Source organism: Canis lupus, chromosome 16 (assembly GCF_048164855.1).
Source record: "Canis lupus baileyi chromosome 16, mCanLup2.hap1, whole genome shotgun sequence".
Lineage (NCBI taxonomy): Eukaryota > Metazoa > Chordata > Mammalia > Carnivora > Canidae > Canis > Canis lupus.
Window position 1 is genome coordinate 8,400,650 of NC_132853.1, and position 23,390 is coordinate 8,424,039.

General features: G+C 52.9%; 1 protein-coding gene and 1 non-coding gene across 11 annotated transcripts in view; both read left to right on the forward strand.

Annotated features, from left to right (window-relative positions):
• Positions 1-23,390, forward strand: part of PRRC2B (proline rich coiled-coil 2B) — a 92,262-nt gene that overhangs the window by 60,306 nt on the left and 8,566 nt on the right. For 4 of the 10 annotated variants that reach the window (XM_072778383.1, XM_072778388.1, XM_072778384.1 and 1 more), the window contains 16 exons: positions 836-1,031; positions 6,792-7,008; positions 7,690-9,750; positions 10,894-11,090; positions 11,678-11,823; positions 12,436-12,577; positions 14,369-14,451; positions 14,947-15,135; positions 15,275-15,472; positions 15,921-16,007; positions 16,772-16,876; positions 17,029-17,221; positions 18,030-18,127; positions 19,074-19,201; positions 19,781-20,021; positions 22,829-23,008. In XM_072778383.1, coding sequence (XP_072634484.1) covers positions 836-1,031; positions 6,792-7,008; positions 7,690-9,750; positions 10,894-11,090; positions 11,678-11,823; positions 12,436-12,577; positions 14,369-14,451; positions 14,947-15,135; positions 15,275-15,472; positions 15,921-16,007; positions 16,772-16,876; positions 17,029-17,221; positions 18,030-18,127; positions 19,074-19,201; positions 19,781-20,021; positions 22,829-23,008 — 4,461 coding nt within the window. Of the gene's footprint in view, positions 1-835; positions 1,032-6,791; positions 7,009-7,689; positions 9,751-10,893; positions 11,091-11,677; positions 11,824-12,435; positions 12,578-14,368; positions 14,452-14,946; positions 15,136-15,274; positions 15,473-15,920; positions 16,008-16,771; positions 16,877-17,028; positions 17,222-18,029; positions 18,128-18,431; positions 18,493-19,073; positions 19,202-19,780; positions 20,022-22,828; positions 23,009-23,390 lie in introns of those variants that run through there. The other 6 variants (XM_072778387.1, XM_072778390.1, XM_072778385.1 and 3 more) reach the window with 5 other exon arrangements.
• On the forward strand, positions 21,956-22,038 carry LOC140607636 (small nucleolar RNA SNORD62). The gene has a single exon (XR_012009596.1). It is a non-coding gene; the product is annotated as a small nucleolar RNA SNORD62 (small nucleolar RNA).

Sequence of the window (23,390 nt, forward strand, 5' to 3'; positions counted from 1 at the left end):
CATTCTTGTTTGCAGATTGGGAAGACATGGCCGGGCAGCTCTTCTTGTCTTGACTGCACCTGAGTCCTGCTGGAATGCTGATTCTGGGTGCACTTGTGAGGGCAGCCCTGGAGGTCGCCGGTGGCGATGGGGTTAGGGCTGGAAGTGAACCGTCACTAGATCTAGGACCTTGATTTTGAATGTTTTGCTGATACTCATTTGTGCTGTGATTTTTTTCTATGTGCCATGATTGGTGGTAGGAGGCATGGGTAGATACTAGAGTGAACTTGGCCTGTAGTCTCTTAGAGTTTTATTAAGGGAAATCAGAAATATAAAATAATAACCTACTGTTAGTGCTACAGAGAAGCACCAGTGTTGCAGAGGAGAGGGCAGCGGCCTGATCCTGCCCGGGGTCTTATAGCGGGATGCCCAGAAGAACGGTGTTTTAAGCTGAAGGAAGAGCAGGGGTGTGAGCCAGGATGGGAGGGAGCAGGAGCCTTTTAGGTGGAGGGCCCAGTGTGTTACCGGGGCCCCACGAGGCAGGCAGCCACATGGCACAGAAAGCCAGGCAGTCATGCGCAGTGAAGCTAGTGGCAGGTAGGGCAGCTCATATGGGGCCTGGTGGGATTCGGGCTATTCCACGGAGAGCTGTGGGGAACCATCAGAGACTCCTGAAGTCCGGGCTTGACGTGACTGTGTGCTGTGGGGGGGTGCGTAGGGGAGTGGGTATGTGCGTGTGAGTGAGCATGCATATGTGTGCTGTATGTACATGGGTGTGTGTTTTCCCGTGAATACACACACAGGCATGGTCTCTGCCTTGGGGCACCCGTCTAACCTGATCTCTTTCCCCGGTCAGGAGCAGCTGTACAAAATGCAGCACTGGCAGCCGGTATACCCTCCACCTTCCCACCCACAGCGCACCTTCTACCCTCACCATCCCCAGATGCTGGGTTTCGATCCCAGGTGGATGATGATGCCTTCCTACATGGACCCACGAATCCCGCCCACTCGCCCCCCGGTGGATTTCTACCCCTCTGCCCTCCATCCCTCAGGTAAGCATGCTCCCGTGGGCCATGCCAGTAGAGTCCAGGATGGTGTGGGGGAACGGTTTTGCTTCAGGAATCAGACCCACCTGGCTTCTAATATGGCCTCTTCTGTAACTAACTCACAGGTTCAGTCTGAATTTTAACTTTGTTGTTTGCAAAGTGGGGATGATATGGTTGTAGTATATTCACACAGAATCTCGGCGAAGAGTCCTTCTGGTCATGCATTATACGTTGTTTTAATTAGTTCTGATGTTCCTGCTGTGTTGTTTTGTCCATCTTTTTTTTGTTATTGAAGTTTTATCTCTTTCCATTCTCCTTTTTTTTTCTTTTTCCATTCTTATTGTTCTTTGTGCCTTCTTTCTTTTTGACCTTGATTTGTCCTTCCCAAGGTTTGTGTAATGCCATTTTTAAAAAGCAACGTTTGAAAAATAAAAAAAATGAACAAATTAGCAGTTTTTGGATTTCTTAATTCCTTTGTTTTATTTGACTTTTATTTCATTACTTTCTGTTCTTTTCCTCATTAATTCCTTTCAAATGTCTCTGTTCTTTTTAAATAATTGTGTTGAATATTTAGCTCATTAATTTTTGACCTTTTGTTGTATTTAAGTATTACCTGAACTATAGGTACAGCATTTTTATTGTGCAGTTTTAAATGTTATTCTGGTTTTGATTTGTTACCTTTTTTTGGTTGATGATTTTTAAGGGTATGTTGTAAATTTGCCAAATATTTAGAAATTTAAGATTATCCTTATGGTGTTAATTTCTAATATAATTTCTTGGTGATCAGGTGACATTGTCTGCACGATACAGACTCGGGGATCAGGCAACTTTTCTATAAATTCCAGATAGTAAATATTTTAGGCTTTGAGCAGCTACTCCATTTTGTTGCTGTAGAACAAAAATGACCAAGGATGATAGTAATTGAACGAGTCTGGTTGCTTTCGAGTAAACCTTTATTTTTAAAGAACAGGTGGCAGGTCAGGTTTCACCCAAGGGCTTCCCAGTGCCAGCCAGCTCCTGATCTAGGTTGCTTGGTATTTGTTGAGATTTTCTTTTAGGCTCTGACATGATCTCTTTTTTTTAACATTCTGGGTTTGCTTGAAAAGAATACTATCTTCCAATTGGATGTGGCCCACGACACGGAACATGCTGACTGTGTGGTGTGGCACGCATCTATCCCGCCACGAGTGATGTGTGAAAGTCTCCTGGTGTGGCCGTAGATCTGTCCAGTCCCTGAGCCTGTCAGGTTTTGCTCTCTCTGTCTGGAAGCAGACAGGTGTGGCATGACACATCTCATTCTCCTCGTCGTCATGTACACCCCACCATCCTTGACTGTCTTTCCTTCCTCTGACGTCCACTCCGTCTAATCTTCATGTCATCGTTCTGGTTTTCTTTTGACAAGTGCTTATTTGGAATCTTTTTTCCATCTTGTTCCTGTCAGTCTCTCTGAGCCGATTCTTGGGGGGAATCGGTCTTGTCCAAAAAGGTACGTATGGTTTTAGCCACTCTGAAAATCTCTGACTTTAATTGCCAAAGTGCCTCACATTAAATCTTGGGGATTAGTACATTGGGTTTCCTACTCTCCTATTTTATGCTTTCCTGTTTGTCTTGCCTTTCTGTGCATTTCTTTTTCTTCCTTTCTTTTGTATCAAATTTTCCTCTTCTTTATGTTGTTGTGCTCTGCGTTCTGTTTGTCCCGTGTTAGCTACATTCTCACCTGCACCGCTGACTTGCCGCGGCCCGTCAGCATCCTCATCCCTAACATGAGCTCTTATGACGTCATCTTTCTCTTGTTCCCTAGAATCTTACTTCCTTGTTTTAATGCCTACCAAATTAGTCATTATTGTTTTTGTTGTTTTGTGCAACCTGTGCTTGTTCAGATTTGCTTCCGTCTACTGGTTTCTCTGCTCCCTTCTCTTTCTTGCATTTTCCTTCCATCTGGGTGTGACATGCGTCTTCATGAAGTAAATTCTGTTGAATTCTTCAGGAAATGTTTTTGGCAGTAGGTTTTCTTTGCCTGAAAAAGTCTTTATGACCCCCTTTCTCTAGCTGGGTATAGAATTCTAGGTTGGCAATTCTTTCAAGACCAAGAAGATAGTATTTCATTTTGCTTTTCTTTTTTCTTTTTTTTGTATTTCATTTTTCTTTTGGCTCCTGTTGTGCTTAGTGATTCATGTCTGTGTAACCTGCTCTGTTTTCTCTCTGGTTGATGCCTTTTTTTTTTTTTTTTTTTTCAGTTTTATACTTTGATAATTAGCGATTAGTTGTCATCCACATTAACTGTAGATATTTGAAAGTGGTGACAGGTACATAGATAACCAATGTCTAGAGCTTGTTTCGTGAATCTTTATCCTCATTATATTTTCTGGATAACCACACACAGATACAGTATGGAACATTCCTTAACTCCTTTGGCCCAGACAGCTGTGTTGAGCCTGGTGTCATTGTGCACATCTGGAGTTTCCATCTCCTTCATGGCAGATTTCTGGATCTCTTTGAGTGCCTGAGGGGCGTGCTTCTTGAAATCCACTCCATGGATGCACTGGTGAATGTTGATGGTATATTCTCTGGTTACTACCTTGTTGATGGCAGAACACCTTCTTGCCACCCTTCTTTGTGGGAGCCTTTCTGCTGGGCCCTGGTTCTCTCTGGCTATTTTTTTTTTTTAATTTTTATTTATTTATGATAGTCACACAGAGAGAGCGAGAGAGGCAGAGACACAGGCAGAGGGAGAAACAGGCTCCATGCACCGGGAGCCCGATGTGGGATTCGATCCCGGGTCTCCAGGATCGTGCCCTGGGCCAAAGGCAGGCGCTAAACTGCTGCGCCACCCAGGGATCCCTCTCTGGCTGTTTTTAAGATCTCTTTTTCTTTTGCCTCTTGCTGTTCTGTCTCAATGTGTTGTGTCAATTTTCTCTCCAGTTATGTCCAATCTACTTTTTTTTTTTTTTATTGTCCAGTGACTTTTTAATTTCAGTGACTATATTTTTATTACTGGAATTTTTTTTCTCAAATCTTCATTTTTAAAAAGATTTACTTAACTTATTTTAGAGAGAGAGTGCATGGGTGAGTGGGAAAGGGTAGAGGGGGAGAGAGAGAGAGAGAGAGTCTTCAGATGGACTCCTCTCTGAGCATGGAGCCCAATGTAAGACTTGATCCCAGGACCTTGAGATCATAACCTGAGCCAAAATCAAATCAAATCTATCTTTTGTGTATGCATATTTTTTTAAGTTCTCAATTAGTTTTTGTGCTTTTATAATTTAAAACATAATTTCCATGTTTATTATTCTGTTACCTGAAGTTCTTAGGGAGGCATATAACCCTGTGGCCTGCTGTGGGCTCATGGTGGGCTGCTTCCCACATTGCTGGTAATTTTGGATCGTGAGTTCATCTTCATAGAACTTTATTTATTGTGGGAATCCAGTATGGCTTGAATGGAGAGTCAGTTCCTCCAGGATGGTTTTATATCTTCTCCTTCCAGCCTAGAACCACCTGTTACTCTAACTTAGGAAATTTCTGAACCGCTGTAGGGGTATAAATCTGAACTTTCCTCCCACTAGACTGCATGAAAGCCTACACAGCCTAGCAGCAAATTGTCTTTCCCTAACTGGCCCAGGCCAAGACACAAACTTAGTTGTTCCTGTATGCTAAAGAGCATGTATTTTTAAATCTGCCTTGTAATTGAGGCCCTTACCCTTTGAGAGTCTCCATCTTGAGCAGCGTCCCAGTTATAGCTCTCTGCCTTACCCAGAAAAACGCCATCCCCTGTGCTGTCCTGTGTTGAAGAAGCCCATAGTTGCTGGGACTGACAAGTGTGTTTCCCTGCTCCTGTCCAGGAGGCACCAGCTTGTGGCACTGGCCTGGGGCTGTGGTTTCAAACCCCTGGGGGTTTCCCGTTTTCTTGGGAACCTCTACAGGTGAATTTTTTTTTTTTTAAGATTTTTATTTATTTATTCATGAGAGACACAGAAAGGCAGAGACCTAGGCAGAGGGAGATGCAGGCTTCCTGCAGGGAGCCCGATGTGGGATCACACCCTGAGCCAGAGGCAGACACTCAATCACTGAGCCACCCAGGTGTCTCTACAGGTGAAATGTTTGACACATTCTGCCCAGCATTTTTGTGGCAGAGAGTATTTGTGGTAGCAGGGTTTTTCAGGTAGTAAGAACTGCCACATTGCCAAAAATAAGCCGATGTACAGTATCAAGCGCTTTAGTGTGCCTCATAATCAGTATTTAATGAGTGGTATGTAATTTTAGAGTTCAGAGAGGGTCTCTACCACTTGACTCACACTATATGTTGGATTCCTGTATCAATGGAATGGCATTTGAACAGGGCACTCCATACCTACAAGAAAGCTTTAAACCCACTGGCTTAATTTAGAACCATTTTATGGCTAAAAGATGGGCACAACAAAGTGCATGACTGCTAATAAGCTTTGTGAAGAGAGTATCTGAAAAATCATATCTTTTCTCCAAGGACTTAGGCCCGATGAGACTTTTAATTTCTGCACTGCCTCCCCCTCTACCCTCCCCCACTTGATCAATATGGACAGAGAGGCCATGGGACCACACTTTCCCCATCCAGCTTATATCTGGTGGGGTGAAGTGTATGTCTCCCCCTTTAAAGATTTATTTGTTTGAGGCAAGGGGAGGGGCAGAGGGAGAGAGAGAATTTCAAGCAGGCTCGCCTCTAAGCATGGAGCACGATGGAGGGCTCCATCCCATGACCCTGAGATCATGACCTAAGCTGAAACCAAGAGTCAGTTGGACACTCAACTGACGAAGCCACCTAGGCATCCTGTTGTCTGTCTCTTTTTTTTTTTTTTTTTTTTTTTTTTAATTTATGATAGTCACACACACAGAGAGAGAGAGAGGCAGAGACACAGGCAGAGGGAGAAGCAGGCTCCATGCCGGGAGCCCGACGTGGGATTCGATCCCGGGTCTCCAGGATCGCGCCCTGGTCCAAAGGCAGGCGCTAAACTGCTGCGCCACCCAGGGATCCCTGTTGTCTGTCTCTTAATCACCTCAGGCCAGTTAACAGTTTGTTGTCATATGTGGGTCTCTCTGCTCTCATTCATTGTACAAAACTGTGGAGTATTGCAGTCAATCATGGAGCTAGAAGTAGAAGGAACTGGGGCACCTGGCTGGCTTATTCGGTGGAGTATCTGACTCTTAATCTTGGGGTTGTGGGTTTGAGCCCCATGTAGAGTGTAGAGAGAACTAAAAAATAAAATCTTAAAATAAAAAAGGAACTGAAACCAAAATCCCTTCCCAAGTCTTCTTGCTTGAGTTTTTAAGCAGGCAGACACCAGCCCTTTGTCCACACAAGCACTCTGGGTTGCAGCTCCTCTTCCTCACATGTATGTATGCAGGAGACTTAAGGCATCTGTGCTTGCACACAGACCTTTGTGGCTGATGAATTGGCCCTTCTACGCCTTCTGCTGACAGGAGTTGCTCTCCAGTTAGTTTATTTCCAGTTTCCATTTGCCAGTCTGGTGGATTCTTCAACAAGGAGCTCTGAACCCGGGACCTCAGGTGGGCCAGGCCTTAGAATGGGTCTTTTGGACACCTCATATTGCAGGCATGTGTGCTTTCAGAGGTTCTGAGGTCCGAGAACTTGGTGAGCCCAGTGATGGTGAGCAGGTGGGGTGTTGTGTCCACATGACAGGGTAACCATTGTCTCCTCTGAGCCTCTGGTTGTCCCTGAGATTGGAGCATGGCTCTCTGAGCTGATACAGACAAGTTCTTTGCCTCTGCCTTCTTCAGGATTGATGAAGCCGCTGATGCCCCAGGATTCCCTCAGTGGGACTGGCTGTCGCTCTGAGGACCAGAACTGTGTGCCCTCACTGCAAGAAAGGAAAGTGGCCACCCTCGACCCAGCCCCCGTGTGGAGCCCCGAGGGTTACATGGCACTGCAGAGCAAGGGCTACTCGCTTCCCCAGCCAAAATCGAATGACACTTTGGCCATGGACATGCATGTCAGGTGAGATGAAACTTGGCCCTATTGGCCTGCAGTTCAAGGCAGAATCTCCGTGTCCTGCTTGCAAGGGGTTCTGGGTGAAGCTCTGTCCCCGGAGGCTTTGCCCAGAGGAAGGGCGGCTTTACAGGGACTGGCAGTGCCCTCCGGGGATGGAGAATGTGATGAGTTTTGCTTGAATGCCTCCGTATGAGAGACGATTACCTGTCGGCGAGACTGGCAGCGGCTGAGGAGAGGTCCTGGGTCAGAGGCAGATCTGTGGAACCTTGGGTCAGGGTGAGGGGTGGGTCCGGCAGGGTCGAGTGCCCGGGTCGTGGCTCCTTCCTGTGAAAGTGAAGCAAGCACACCCTGCTGGCCCAGTGCCCCAGACTCTCCGTGGACTCCCAGGCTCCAGCTTGTCATTGCACCGGAGGACCCCAGCTGTTCTGCCTCCAGGTGGCACCCTGAGTCCACCAGCAGCCACCGCATTCTTCACTCTGGACTCCAGGGGCCACCCAGCAACCCATGGCCCAGCAGCTCTGAGACGCGTTTAAAGATAGAGCAAATGTTGGTGCTTATGTTTTTTTTTTCTTTTTCGTTTTCTTTTTTAAAAAATTTTTTTCTTTTTAAAACTAAGCTCTGTGTTCAGCATGGAAACCAGGAACCAGGCTCCAATCACATTGACTGATTTTTCTGGTTCCTTTTCAGGAATGAAAGCTCTTACTCTGCCTCACCCGGAAGGTCAGGGGGCATAGGTGCCCAGCGCGATCTCCTTGAGGAGAGAGGGGAGGAGTTCTTGAGTGCTTTTGACAAGAAGGCCCAAGCAGACTTTGACAGCTGTGTCTCTTCTCAAAGAATAGGCCAGGAGCTTTTGTTTCCACCCCAAGAAAATGTTCAGGAAGCAGGTGCTCCTGGGCGTCACACCCCAGACCTCAGGTGTTCCCCACTGGAGCCCGACTTTGCCCCAGCTGAGAAAAAGCAAGAGTATAGCAATTGGGACGTTAGCCATCCATCAGAGGCCACCGACACAGTCAACGGCATCGAGAAAGGGGCACTGCGGGAGGAGCCGTCGTTTAACGTCTCTTCCTGGGAGAAGGAAGGGAGCCCCAACAAACAGCCGTCCCTGGAGCCCGAGTGGACATCCGAGCCCCGGGGCCCCGGCAGCCAGCAGCAGGAGCAGACCGGCAGGACGCGGAGGTCAGGACCCATCAAGAAGCCTGTCCTGAAAGCCCTCAAGGTAGAGGACAAGGAGAAGGAGCTTGAGAAGATGAAGCAGGAACTGGGGGAGGACAGTGCCCGTGTGGCTAAGGAGAAGGGGCCGGTTCGCACGGCGGACAAGGACGAGGATGAAGAGAACGACCCCGCGCTGGCCAATTCCTCCCCCTCCCCCTTGGAGGACCAGGGCTCTGCTCGAGCTAGTTTGGGCCGCGAGGCCAGCAGGTGCGAAGAGGACGAGAAGCCCGACAGGGCCTGGGAGAGCAGACCCTCCCGGGAGTCGAGCGACACTCCCCCGACGAAGAGGAACAACTGGATCTTTATCGACGAGGAGCAAGCCTTTGGGGGCCGAGGACAGGCCCGGGGCCGGGGCCGTGGCTTCCGAGAGTTCACCTTCCGCGGGCGGCCTACGGGCGGCCCCAGCCTCTGCGGCGGGGGGGTGCTCGGGGCGCGGGGCATCTACAGCAGCGGCCAGAGGAGCGGCCGTGGCCGGGGGCTGCGGGACTTTGGGCAGCCCGAAGACTTCCCTAGGGCCAAGCCGCGGCGGCGGATCGCCAGCGAGACGCACAGTGAGGGCTCCGAGTACGAAGAGCTTCCAAAGCGGCGGCGGCAGCGAGGCTCGGAGAACGGGAGCGAAGGCTCGCTTCTGGAGCGCGAGGGCAGCACCCTGAGGAAGGGCGACTTCAGGGACTCCTGGCGCTCCAATAAGGTGTGCTCCGAGGACCCCGGCGGCCCCGAAGCCAAGAGCCGAGGCCCTCGCACCTTCGGTCGGGCGCTCCCTCCGCGGCTGAGCAGCTGCGGCTATGGGCGGAGAACCTTCGTGTCCAAAGAGGCCACCCACTGGCAGAGCAAGAGCCCTGGTGCCTCCTGGCCGGAGTATGGCTCCCCGGACACGTGCGGGTCCCGGCGACCTGCAGACAGAGACTGTGTCCCCGATGCCTACAGACACTCGGACTCATTTGGTGCCAGGGCCTTCGAGGACAGCCGCCCAGAGGACAAGAGGCCCTTCTTCCCTGATGACCACGCAGCCGACTCAGAGGGCGCAGAGAACCGGCCCTTCCGGAGGAGGCGCCCTCCACGCCAGGACAAGCCTCCGCGCTTCCGGCGCCTCCGACAGGAGCGGGAATCCCTGGGCCTGTGGGGGCCTGAGGAGGAGCCCCACTTGCTGGCAGGGCCATGGCCAGGCCGGCCCAAGCTCTGCCCTGGGGACAAGAGTGGGTCCCCTGAGCTCTCATACCAGAACTCGTCTGATCACGCCAACGAGGAATGGGAGACAGCCTCTGAGAGCAGTGACTTCAGTGAGAGGCGGGAGCGGCATGAGGGCCCCGGGGTCGAGCCCGACCCGCAGGTGGACGGTAGCCTGCCTGGGGCTGCCGTGGGCGAGAAGAAGGAGCTGGCCAAGAGGAGCTTCTCCAGCCAGAGGCCCCTGGCCGACAGGCAGAGCCGAAAGCTGGAGCCGGGGGGGTTTGGGGAGAAGGCCGTTAGGCCAGGTGGTGGTGACACTTCTCCCCGTTATGAGAGCCAACAGAATGGGACGCCTTTGAAAGCCAAAAGGTAAAACACAAACCCAACCCCGGGCTCTTTTCTGTTGCTGTTGTTCTGTTACTAAACCCGTTTTTTTAAGCAGCACTCCATGCATGCGTGTCCTGCCGTGTGTCAGGTGCCCCGACTCTGTTCCTCTGTCATGCTCCAGGAGGGCGACTGCCCACCAAGGCCATTATTTTGTGTGAGCGTCTCCATCACTTGCTCTTGCACTGCTTGTGTGCTTCTCTTGTGGCGTGTTGTTGTTGTGGTCCCCACCTTAGCGGTCCTCATGTGGTGGCTGCTCCAGCAGTGCCCCCAAAAGTTCAGCCTCCATATGTGCCTTGCTGCCCTGCTGGGGTGAGAGTCGCTACCTGTGCATGGCACAGTCTCCCAGATCCCTCTGCCCCGGGGCTGCTGTCACCCAGCATCCTGGTGGGCCGGCTGGCCTCCTGGCCCAGTAGGGACAGTGAGATGTGGCTCCGCTTCAGGGGTTGACCGCCTCGTCGGAAGAGTCCTGTAGTAGCCCAAGGGAGTGAGCTGCCTGAGGCCCCGTGAGCATCTCTCATTGAACCTAGAGGTCTTTCCGGTGGCTGGTGTGGTGGCTCATTGCCTGCAGGTTGCCCAGAATCAGGGAAAGGGGAAGATACGTGCAGGGAGTCATTTGTGCGACCTGATTTCCTGCTCACATGCAGGTCATGCCTCTGGCTGAGGAAGGCTGCTTCTTGCCTCCCAACCTCCTTAGAATCCAGGACTAGAAACCTGGGGTGGGATTAACTCAGAGCCCCAGAGAAGGTACCCTAAGAGGACGCTGATCCTTCTAGGTGTCAGGCTAGCTTAGCCTTGCTAGCCAGTCTCACGTGCCAGGAGCAGAAGGTTCTGAGGCTCTGCTCGGAGCATCCCCTCCGTTGTCTCTTTTGTGCAGGCCTGCTGAGTCTGGCATGTGGTGGGGAGTAACAGAGGTCCTGAGCCCTGGAAGGGGTGGGGGCAGAGTGGTTTTCCCCGTGAGCGGGCCGAAGTGCTGCTGGTGAGCAGCTTCGACTCAACAGAGGGGCTGCTGTAGGTCAGAGCGTTGTGTCTGTGTGCGTGCTGTGTGCACATGCAGATTCTCCTTTTTTTTCCCTTTCCTCAGCTTTTGGTCACTTCTGACCTAATGAAAACCTCCTTCCTTTATAGGTCCCCAGATGAGGCCTTGCCTGGAGGTCTTGGTTGCAGCGGTGGGAGCAGCCACTATGCCCTGGAGCGGGCAGCCCATGCCACATCGGACATCCCCGAAGCCTCCTGTGAGAAGGCAGAGAAGGAGGCCAAGCTGGCTGCTCAGAGGGCGGGTGAACAGGGAGAAACCATGAAACAGTTTGACCTGAACTATGGAAGTGAGTCTGTCTCCTCGCCTCTTCAGTGGGAAGAAGAGCCCAGGCCACTGAGGGCCATGGCAGCCTCTGTCGGGTTGCTGGGCTTGCCCCTTCTCTGAGCATCCTAGCCTCTGGGCATGTGGTGGGCTAAGTGCTAGGGCTGCCTTGGTGAGCAGAACAGATAGGATTCCTGCCCTCACATTGCTCACAGCCTTGCCAACCCCCAGAGTACCCCGAGGTGTCCTAGTTTTAAAGAGATTGGGAACTTGCTGCCCAGAGAGGCTGAGTGGTTTGTCCAGGTCATGCAACTGGTTAGGAGTAGAGCTGAGACATCAGAGCTTCTGTCTCCAGAGACTGTCTTCTTAACTGGAGTGCTCCTCAGGTCCCTGGTTTGGGATAACCGTGTGCTGAGGGGTAGTGGGGAGGGTGTAGAGATCCCAGCAGGATTTCCATAGACCCTGCAAACAATGCTCCTTGGAGGCATCAAGCCAGGTACTGTCCAGCCTTCTGAGCTGAACCATCCTTAGATATCAAGAGCTGATAGGGTTGCATTATCCTTTCTTCTGGTGAATGGAAACACTGTCTCTTCTTGTGAAATCTGGGTTCAGATTCCATCATTGAAAACTGCGGGTCCAGCCCTGGGGAGGAAAATGAGGTAGGCCCCATGGCGGGTGAAGGTTTCATCGAGGTCCTAACCAAGAAGCAGCGCCGTCTGCTGGAAGAAGAGAGGAGGAAGAAGGAGCAGGCTGTACAGGTAAGGGGTGGGGGGTGAAGGAGGGGAGGGTGGGCCTGCACCGAGACCCCCAGAGCCAGAGAGATGAGAGAGCTGTGAATTAAGCCCAAGATAGAAGAGGAGAAGGAGAGAGTGCTTACGTGGCATGTGTTGTGCCCCAGCACCCACCACCGCTGCTGCCCTGTGGGAGTAGGTGCAGCATCCCTCTTCTCAAAGCTGGTGATTTGTCTCCGGTGACAACAGCTGAAATGTGTCTGAGCAGGATGCACGCCGCTGTCAGCCCCTCCAAGCCCACCTTCCTCCCACCGCTCTGGCCTGTTTGGGATGAGATTTGTCACTCAGGGCGTCATGAGGGTCAGGGACGGACCCTGTACTCCAAGGCAGTCAGGGCCGGGCACTGTGCACTTGGCCCCTGGGAGTCTGTGTCCACCGGCCTGTCAGCCCTTCCTGGGATGGTTTTGTTGGCATTGCCATTTACCTGTGCTTGAGGTCTCAAGTGACCAGAGTCCCAGCACCTCCGGAGCAGTTTCTGATGGGGTGGTTTGGGGCCCCAGGGTCCCCTCTCTGGGAAGAACCTGTCATTCTTCATGCCTTATGTCTAGGCTGGACTCCATCACCATTTTTTCTGTTTAGGTGCCTGTCAAGGGGCGAAGTCTTTCCTCCCGTATTCCTCCTCGCTTTGCTAAGAAGCAAAACAACTTGTGCCTGGAGCAGAGTGACGTGACTGTGCCCGGAAGTAGCCTGGGCACTGAGATTTGGGAGAGCAGCAGCCAGGGTAAGAGTTGGGTGCTTAGGCTCAGCTTCTTGGCCCACAGCCATCCCCTGGGCCTGGGGTCTCTTGTTGGGGAGCATCCGGCTTTGGGCCCGCAAATGCACGTGGAGCTTTACCTGTCTCTTGCCTCCTCTCCAGGGCCACACTGTTAGAGGCCAGCTTAGCACCACTTGCTGCTATAGTCCCTGCACAGAAGGAAACTCTCCCTGCCTGAGACTGGGGGCAGGAGCACACCATTCCGTGTGTCTTGTGGTCTGGACAAGGAGAGGCCCTGCCCCTGACCAGCCAGAGTTGCTGGGGGAGATGGCCCGACTCCTTTGTCCCTGTCAGTTATCTTTTCTTACCTGTGGAAGAGCAACAGGTGACTGGTAGGGAGGAGAAGAGAGTCAGAAGCTTTCCCATCTGCACCGGCCCTGACCCCAGGGGCTTTTGTCATCTTCTCCTCAGGCTCTTGTAGCGAGATAGTGAAGGGATCTTACTTCTTAAAATACTTGTTTCCCTGAACTTTTAAAGATTTGCTTATTTATTTGACACAGAGAGAGCGAGCACAAGCAGGGGGAAGCGACAGGCAGGGGGAGAGGGAAAGGCAGGCTGTCTGCCAGGCAAGGGAGCTCAATTGTGGGACTTGATCCCGGGACCTTGGGATCACGACCTAAACTGAAGGCAGACACTCAACTAACACAGCCACCAGGCACCCCTGTTTCCCTGAGTATTTAAAATGAATTTCAAATCCAATGCTCTGGTTCTGGTAACTCATTTTAAAATACAAAACTTTTTTAATCAAGCAGATTGTTCTTCACTGCCTACTTTGGGCAAAGCCCTGTGGAGGACACAGGTGAATAAAACAAGGATGTGTGATGCCTCCCAGGGGAGCTTTGAGAAATTATCCACTTCCAAGGTGTTACACAAAGTAGCCGAGGCTTCAGAGCTCAGTGACTTGACCCCAGAGCCACATGACAGACAGCCACACTTCTGGGTTCTGAGTGTTGATTCTCTGAGTTTTACCACATGGCCTGTCACTTTCCTAGTGTTAAAACCTTGGTTCCAGCACATTGCAGAGTAACATTGGAAGATATCCAACTCTGATTGGAAGTATAATGATGACTAAGTAAAATATTGCCATCAGATGATTTGGTAGCACATGTGAGTGATGGTTATAACACTCTGAACATCCACAAATACCTGCCAGGTTGTTGCTCTGAGCAAACTAGACTCCAGCTGCCTCCACTCTCAGGCCTTTGCCACCAGGACTCCATAGCGCCTCATCAGCTGCTCAGACCGGGGACCCCTGCACGGCTTCAGAGGGGCCCTGGATCTGAAAACAGCACGGCAAGTTTTGTGTACATAACACGGGGCCTGTGGCTTTGTGGGAATCTTGGCGTGGTCCCTGAGCTGACAGGAATTGAATAATACCTGCTTGAATCTTTGAAAGTCTTTGCGGGAGCTGCCGGCTTGTAGAAACGAATAGTTGGCTTAAATGAAAGCTTCACTTTGCAGGGGTAGCACTAGAGAATCTTCCCCAGTGTGAGTGAGAAGCTGCCGGCGTGCTTACTAGAGCATGTAGTCAACAAGGGAAATGAAGCACGTTTGTTAGAGTGTGTCTGAGGATGCTGGGAAGTTGGGTAAGGCTAGCAGACAAGCTCCTGTGCGTCAGATCTGTTCTCCAGCATGCTGTGTACGGGACAGGGAGGGCAGGGAGCAGCCTGGGGGTGTGTCAGCCGCACCCGGGCTTGTTTCTCCAGCCAGGGGGTTCCTCTGTGATGCCCTGACTCTCTGTTTTCCTCCCTCGGGCAGCCCTCCCTGTTCAGGCTCCAGCCAACGACTCATGGACAAAAGCCGCCACTGCCTTCAATAGCACCGAGCCCGGCTCTGCTGAGGTGAGTGACTGCTGTGCTGCTCGGGGCTGTGTGTTTGCTCACTGCCTCTGTGGCCAGGTCATCCTGGGCCTCGGGTACCTGCTGCCCAGCCCAGCTTTCCCTCACCAGAGCCTGTGAGGCTGGCCCAGGGACCTTTGCCACAGGTCCTGACTCCTGATCTGGGTGAGGTGCCTGTGTGAAGGGAAGAGCGGTGAATAACCCTGGACAGTGAGCAACCGGGGCCTCATCTGCAAGCCTGTGGTGGCTGCTGGTCTATCAGACCTGAGTCACAAGGGGATAAGTTTGGCAGCCATGTCTCTGTTGTCCAGGGAATATCTTGTGGTTTCGATCACGTCTTCAGTTGTTGGGCACCATTGGCCGGTGAGGGCGAAAGTCTAAAAGGGACAGGCATGGGGGTGGATATGCGACTCAGTCACGTGCTTGGTCTTGCTTCCTGGATGGTCCCATGTTGGAGTTTGGGGGTCAAGGCTCCTAAACTGTTTTGTGTTTGCACAGCAGGGTTTTAAGAGCAGCCAGGGGGACAGCGGCGTTGACCTGAGTGCTGAGTCTCGGGAGTCGTCTGCGACCTCCTCACAGCGCAGCTCCCCGTACGGCACTCTGAAGCCGGAGGACATGAATGGGCCTGGCCTGGAGCCCAAGGCCGACAGCCACAAGGAGCAGGCTCAGAAACAGCCTGAGCCGAAGGTAAGCTGAAGTCCACTCATGGGCCTGAGCCAGGGCAGGAGGGGCTGTCGTCCTGTCTTCCCCTCTTCCTGGGCTCAGAAGCTGGGGACTGGGGTCCTTCTGGTCTGTGTTTCTCAAGTGTCTCTGCTTTTCCACCAAGGATTCAGAACAAGGCTCAGGACAGAGCAAGGAGCACAGACCAGGACCCATCGGCAATGAGCGTTCTCTGAAAAACAGAAAGGGCTCAGAGGGGGCTGAGCGGCTGCAGGGGGCTGTCGTCCCGCCTGTTAACGGGGTTGAGATTCACGTGGACTCTGTGCTGCCGGTGCCGCCCATTGAATTTGGAGTCAATCCAAAAGTGAGGCTTGGATTATTTCCTTCCCTCCACACCCCCACCTTTTTTTTTTTTTTTTTTTTTAAGTACTTGGAGAGGAAGGGGTGGGTGCTGAGACAGGCTTGTCACCCAAGAAACAGCAGGGAGATGGGAGCCAAACAGTACTCTGAGGGAGCATGTTGGCGTGCTGGACGAGGCAGGTGTTACTTAGCTGCCTTCTAGATGGTTCTACTGACAGCAGCTAGGTTCTCAGGCTGAGCAGACTGGTTACCTTCAGTGTCTCCATCAGGTTGGTCAGTGGGCATAGGCAGGGAGCACAGAGGGAGTCAGAGGGTGGCATCTTGTTTTGGGTACCATCTGGTGATTGCTGTTCAGTCAGTTTTTTGAGTCATGGAGACTGTGGCTCAAATTAACGTGTGTCTCTGCCGAAAAGTGGGCCGGATGATCTCAATGGGCTCTTCCTCCTCTCCAGGACTCCGATTTCAGCTTGCCACCTGGTTCTGCCTCTGGTCCGGCGGGAAATCCGGTTGTCAAACTTCAGGATGCCTTGGCCAGTAATGTGAGTGTGTTTCCACCCCAAGCTCTGTTGTTCCTTACTCTGGCAGGCCCTAGAAAGAACAGAGGAAACCTCCCAGGGGGGCTCTGAAGCCAGAGGAGGGGACCAACTGCCTGACCCGAGTATGAGGCATGACACGTTTTTCTAGCTGGTTGCATGCCTTTGGGCAAGTTGTGTAAATGTCCCACATCCTGGTGTTGTGATCTTAAAATGGGAGAACATAATTCCTGAGGTCTGGCTTATTTGGCATTCTGTGATCCTCTGATCTTCCAAGGTCTGTGGTTACGTATGTTTGATAGTGCCTGGGACAGATGTCTTCATCCTGAGCAATTGCTCAGGATCCTTATAATACATCCATGGGCACTGGGCGTGTGTGGGAGGGTCTATTGGCCACATTCCTGAAGAAATGTTCCCAAGGGCCTCTTTTTTCAGTTTTTGGGTAGGGCAGCTGAGACAGGACCTGGGGATCTCCAGGTGAGGTCCTGCTGCCTCTGTGCTGATAGCTGATCACAGTTCTGCTGGCGCGGCTGCCCCTGCTGAGGTGGAGTGCTCCATGGGTGGGGGTGTGGGACTCACTCTCTGTGGGCTCTCATGGATGGAGTCTGTGAAGGCAGCTGTCTGGAGGAGACACACACGATCTCTGTGGCTCTGTGGCTGGCAGCTTCATCCCCGACGTGTTGAGTGCATGTGACCCAAGCTGAAGGTATATTTTGGTGTGCTGTCATGTTGCATCTGTGCCTAGTCCACAATTTCTTGTCTCCTTCCAGGCGGGGTTAACACAGAGTATTCCCATCCTCCGGCGCGACCATCACATCCAGAGGGCCATTGGCCTCTCCCAGATGTCCTTCCCCACCGCCGACCTCACCCTGAAGGTATCACCAGCACAGAGCCGGAGGAGTGGGGGCGGGGGGGGGTCGTCCCACCTTGGTGCCCTAGCTTGCACAGAAGCAGGAAGCACCACCCCCCCAGCTGTACTAGCCTCTGCTGCCCTGGTGGTAATTTTTCCACTCCCCTGGCTTCTCAGATGGAGTCTGCACGCAAGGCTTGGGAAAATTCACCCAGTTTGCCAGAGCAGAGCTCTCCTGGAGGCGGGGGCTCAGGCATCCAGCCCCCGTCGTCTGTGGGAGCCTCCACCGGGGTGAACTATAGCTCCTTCGGGGGAGTTTCCATGCCGCCCATGCCTGTGGCCTCGGTCGCGCCTTCTGCTTCTCTCCCAGGTATATGCCACCCCTGGCCTGAACCAGCTCCGGGGAATCACTCACCTCCCTTCTCTCTCTCTCTCTCTCTCTCTCTCTCTCTCTCAACTTGGATTGCTTGACTTAAGGAGTTGCAGAAGAAGGAACTTGTTTCTGGGTTGAATGGTCATAGCTTCTCAGGTGCTGCAGATAACTTGCCCCTTCTGCTTTTCTGCTCCCCTGCCCTGGGAAGCAGGCCAGGAGCAAGCAGAGATGGGGCTTTGAGTCAGAGCCAGGTCACATGCAGTGGCTATGTCATCTCCGCCAGTGAGTGGCTTAGCCCTCTGCTGTGGTCCCTTCTCCATGAGAGAAGACTGGCTCTCCATGGGTTAGCTGATGAGATGAGGTCATACCTGGAAAGGGCTTTGTACCAGCCAGGCCCTCAGTAAGTGGTAGCCATTTTTACCACCGTGTTGGTGCCCAGAGGGAAAGGTGAGGGTTTGAGGGCCCAGCTACAGAGTCTCAGGAAACTGTTCTGATCCTCCACTGTGGACTCAGTGCAGGGGGACAGAGAACCCGGGGGCTGCAGTGGAGCCACTCCCGAAGGTGTGGGCCGGTGGGCCAGGGGTTGGGTAGGAAGGGTAGGCTGGAGCCTGCCCCTGCTCTGTGGCCCTGAAGCTGCTGAAAGTGGGTGAGTCGGTGTGGGGCTGCTGGAGTAAGGGGCCACCAGCAGGGAGCTGAGCAGGCTCTGCACACACTCCCTCCCGATTCCCCGGAAAAGCATGCACGTGCAAACATTTGGGAACAGTGAGACTTGATCCTATTCTGTTTTCTGGAATTCTGTTTGCAGGCAACCACCTGCCGCCTCTGTACCTGGATGGCCATGTGTTTGCAAGTCAGCCCCGGCTGGTTCCTCAAACGATACCTCAGCAGCAGAGTTACCAGCAGGTGATGATTGCAAGCCAGGCGGGCCTGGGCAGGGTGTGGTGGGGCGGGGGTGCAGCGCACAGTGGAGTTAATTTCTTCATTGATTTGTTCATTGTCTGGCTTCCTGTGTCCCTCACATGTAATGCCCAGCTCCCAGCCTGTCCTAGCAGCCAGGAAACATTCAGTGAATGAACACAGGAGAGACAGGGAAGAGGACGGGAGCTCAGTGCTCCAGACTCTCTGTCTCCCTCTCTCAGAGCTCTTCCTGTGTCCTAGCTGGGGAATTAGCTGAAACGGAATTCTCTTTGGTATCCTTTGGTATCAGGTATCCTTCTGATGAAGAGAAGAAAAGCCTAGACTCCCAGGCATGGATGCATTAGAAAGAGGTAGTTTTAGAAACGTGCAGGTGTTTGTTTTCATGCAGGATGGGCGTATTTTCTGTGCTGCAAGGGGCGGATTTCTGAAGTCTCCCTCCTGAAGCTGGAGTGGAGCCTTCTGATGGTCCAGCAGCCCACAGAACTGTGTGCCAGGACGGTGGGGCCCTTGGGCAGAAGCAGATTTGGGGACAGAGGACTTGGCCTGTCCCAACCTTTTTATGAAACATACTCTTAATTATTACATCATTTAGATTTACCAGATTTTGATCTTCACGTGACTGGATTGTACCGCATGTATTCTTCATGTATGAGTCCTGTTCACCATTGACATGCCTCTGTTGATCACTGTAGCTAGAATTCATTCTTGCTGTTGTACAGAATCCAGGATAGGAACATGCCAGGGTTTGGGATTGTTACCCAATTGTTTGCTTTTTCCCAAGAGCAAGGAAAGCACCAGAAGGACATGCCCCAGTTTGCATTTGGGGCAGTGTTTGCACTGCCGCTGGACAGGGGGCGGGGCGGGGTGGGGAGCAGCTCAGAGGGCCCCCAAGGTCACCTGCCCAGTTACCTGCCTGGCTTCCCCTCCGCAGGCTGCCGCTGCCCAGCAGATCCCTCTTTCCCTTCACACATCTCTGCAGGCTCCAGCCCAGCTGGGACTGAGGGGCGGGCTTCCCGCCTCCCAGGCTCAGGAGATCTTCAGCTCCTTACAGCCCTTCAGGTGAGATGCAGCCAGGGACACAAGCTTCCACCTCTATGGCCTGTGAGCTGCCATTCCTCGCCTCTGCTTTGGGGTGGTTGGTGGGGGGAGGTGGTGATCATGGTCACTTCAGAGTCATTAATGACTCTTGCAGGAGCTGCGTGGGCTTGATGATGCTCCTCCATGGGCTTTGTGTCTTTTTTCCACGTCGTCCTACCCCTTCACAGCCCCTCTCCATCTTCCCTTCCTCCTGCCTGCCTCCACCGCCTGCCTATACCCATGGTCTGCTCTTCCCATGTGTCTGAAGTCCCATGCCTTTAGCATCACATAGGTTTTCCTGTGCCTTGTACAGCCTGGATGTGTCATCTAGTGATGCTCAAACTGTGGCCCCTGGACCAGCAGCATCCACACCATCTAGGTCCATGTTACAAATGCAGATTCTCAGGCTCTGTCCAGACCTTCTGAGTCAGAAGCTTGGGGTGGGGGGCGGCTAGCAGTGTGGATTTTAGCAAGCCCTCTGGGGGATCGTGCTGCGTGCTTCTATTTGAGACCCACTGGTGTGCTCCTACATCTGACCCACCGTCTGTCTGGCTTTTGCAGATCTCAGGTGTACATGCATCCCAGCCTGTCACCACCCAGCACCATGATCCTCTCTGGAGGCACAGCCTTGAAGCCTCCATACTCGGCGTTCCCGGGCATGCAGCCCTTAGAGATGGTGAAGCCCCAGTCCGGCTCCCCCTACCAGCCCATGAGTGGAAACCAAGCCCTGGTCTACGAGGGCCAGCTGGGTCAGGCTGCGGGCCTAGGCGCCTCCCAGTTGTTGGACTCCCAGCTCCCACAGGTCAGGAATTCCATCTCCTCTGCCCGGCACACTAGGGCCTCTTTCTCTTGTGACTGTTTTTCCTTTTTATCTGTCTCTTGATTTTGCTGACTTATGTGCAGCTTGTAACCATTGTGATTGGTCCTTGGGCTGCTAGAACTGGGGCTAGGTCCTCTGCCTCTCTGGAACGGTCCTGTCCTATTTATCCCCTGAGAGCACTGCTCCTCCCACAGCCTCTCTCCCGCCCTCATCCTGGGGGGCTTGGAGATGGGGTGCATGTTCTCCTGGCATACTAATGCTTCTGGACAGCTCTCCCTCTGTTCTCCCCAGAACCCCAGCCCTGGAGCCCATACTGTCGATGGCTCCACTGGCCTCCATGTTACTGTGAGTCCATATTATGAATCCAGCGTTTGGCTTCATGTCTTCCTCTCCTGTGACCGTCAGTAGTATTGGACAACTTTGAGGGTCGCTCCTGGCTCAGTCTCTCCAGCATAGCTCCTGTTGTAACTGCTGGTGGTTTTGATGTGTGTGTAGATGATAGCCTGGTCTCTGTTCCTCGGCCCCTTGCCACCAGGGCTCCGCGTGGGAGCCCTGTCGGGACTTGTCAATGCCAGAAGCTGTACCTTTTCCACCATCTCAAGTTTAAGGGTTTTACTCATGCCCACCCCTGCTCTGCTAGCTCTCCCTGCTAGCGATGCAGCTCTGGCCACCTGATCACCTTCTCCTGTGGGCTCACTTCCCTGCCAGCTTATCGGTGCTGCCCATTGCATTTGTCCTTGTCCCCACTCCAATGCTCTCACTTAGGTCCAGGCCTGTGTCTGCACAGCTGTCTGTGCCTACAGAAAACCAGACCTGCTTGGGCTATCTGCTGCCAGGCCCCGACAGCCACCCTCGGGAGTCTCCATGCCCCTGAACTCGGGCCCCATCAATCCCCAGCCTCCAGTGCCCGTCTCAGACTTGCAACTTTCTCCTCACCACCCTCTACCTCTACCCTGTCACTAGAGAAATAGAAGCAGTGATGAAACAAGAGATCTTGTACAAAGCACCGCCTGAGGGCTTTCCTGCCACAGGGGTGGGCTGGCGGAGCTTGGGGAAGGCCCTTCCAGCCAGGCTCCAGCTCCTTCCTACGTACATCACGTGTGCTGTGGGCACAACGAAGGGCCGTACCCAGCCAACTCTATTATTCCCCTTATTAAAAACACAAAACCATAAAAATTTTTTAAGGGCACCAGTCAATTCCTGATGGTTATTCTTTACCCTCATCTTGCTGACCCATCCGCAGCATTTGACTCCGGGATGCTCCTGACACCTGGAGTCATGTTCTTCACTCTGTTCATAGGCGCTGCCATCCTGGCAACCCCTTCTTCCTCACCTGTGTGGTGTGTGATTTCTTGGTGCCCCCTAGGCTCTGCCCTCCAACCTCTGTCTAGTCCTATGGCTCAAAGTCCCATCAAGGGACTTAGGTCTTCCCAGTCCCACCAGGTATTTATTTTCTCACCTGTGGGCTACCCGTCTCCTCTGCTCTGGTGTCTTAGGGCATATCAAACATAGTGTGTGAAGGCATCAAGTCCAAAACCTGATTTTTCTCCTGGTCCTTCTGGCTGTCTTATCTATGTCACTGTAGGTCCCCATGTCCCCTCACATCCCCTCTGATCCTTCAGCGAGTTCCATTGGCTCTATCTTTGGAAGGTATACAGAATCTAGCCACTTCTCATTCCCTCCACACCCCACCCTGTCCAGGCTCCTGTGGGGGTTCCTCCCAGATCTCCTGGCTCTACTCTTGGGCCCAATGATCTGTTCTCAACATAGCAGCTGAGGTTCCCCCTAAAACACAATTTTGGCCATACCACATGGGGAGCCAGTGCTCCAGAAGCGTAGTAACATCCTCCTCTTCGTCCCACACTCTATTGTGTGCAAGGAGGAACGTGGGGTCTTGAGGCTCTGGCTGCCACTCGTCTCCGTGATGTAATTCCAATAGATCCTTCTGACCCCCCCGTGGACTCAATGCAGGGGGATGAAGAGGAAAGTGACTGAGAGACAAGTGGCGTCCCTGCCTCAGTCCTGAGGCACCCCCCTGTCCTTGTCACCCACCTGGTGCTGGACTTGAGAAGTGGTCCCTTAGAGCTTGCTGTCACCATTCCCCTCTCCCCCATGTTCTGCTATTATAATAGTCTTCAGAAGGATCCAAGAGTCTCCAGTTCCAGGAACCCTTTACCCCAGAACTCAGTTGAGTTTGCCATACCCTTTAGAGGCAAAACAATAAAGGGGTTTTCCCTTTTTTGCCTTGCAAAGCAGTATGTAGATAGAAATCCATCCAGTGTTCGTGTTTGGGGACTTGCTTGGACATTACCTCCTAAGAAGCCTCCTGACCTTCCCTAACTCTTCCCCGCCCCACCCCCCCAATACATAAGGGGCTTGTTGCCCGCACTCCCCATGTTGGGTCTGTGTCCAGTATGACGCTCTGTCCTCTCTGCTCCCTGGGTCTGATAGTGTCCTGGTGCTTCCCTTGGGTGCATGCAGCCCTCTGCAGCCCTGGAGAGGAGCCACTCCTGTCCCCTGTGAGCATGTTACAGTGTAGCACCTGCTGGCACGGCCCTGAGCTTGTCTTCTCCACCTGCTGGTTCCAGCAATCAGACTTGCCCTACTTCTGAGGGTATTCCCTAGCAGAAATCTAGAGCCTATATTGCTGTGCAGAGGCCACGCTTTAATTCTCTTAAAATGAGAACCTGCAGTATAATGTGTGTCCTCTCCTGGGGACACATGTAAACAGTAGTTCGTGGCTTTCTCCTCAACATCCATTCCTCCTCTTGACTGTCCCTGTCGCCCAGCAGCTGACGATGCCGCTGCCTGGCTCCCAGCTGCCTCTGCCGCGGTACGGCTCCGGGCAGCAGCCTCTGATTCTACCACAGTCCATCCAGCTGCCACAGGGGCAGAGCCTCTCTGTCGGGGCCCCCCGAAGAATCCTTCCACCCGGCTCCCAGCCTTCGGTCCTTAACACCAGCAGAGAGGTAAGGAGGACTCTCGTGCCCGGGAGAAACCTTGCTAGCTAAGTCAGGAAGTGCTGTTGGGGCAGAAAATTCCAGAGGTTGGGCTGCAAGCTAGCTCTTGGCCTCACCAGACCACTGGTTTCCTGCTCGTGGTGAAGTCTTCTAGGAACCCCATGGCGCAACCCCTCCCCACCTTGGTTCAAGCTAGCAACATGAGCCGACACCCAGAAGAGAAGGGAAGGGGTGTGTGGTGGTGATGCCTGGGGCCTCTTGGCTAGGGGAGCTGTGGGGCCGTTTCAGAGACCGTCCCAGACATCCCCATGGAGTGTGTCTAGGGCTGGGGTCCAGGCTCTGCATTCCTCCCCAGCTTCAGGGGCTCTGCTGATGGCCATCCTGGTGGTGG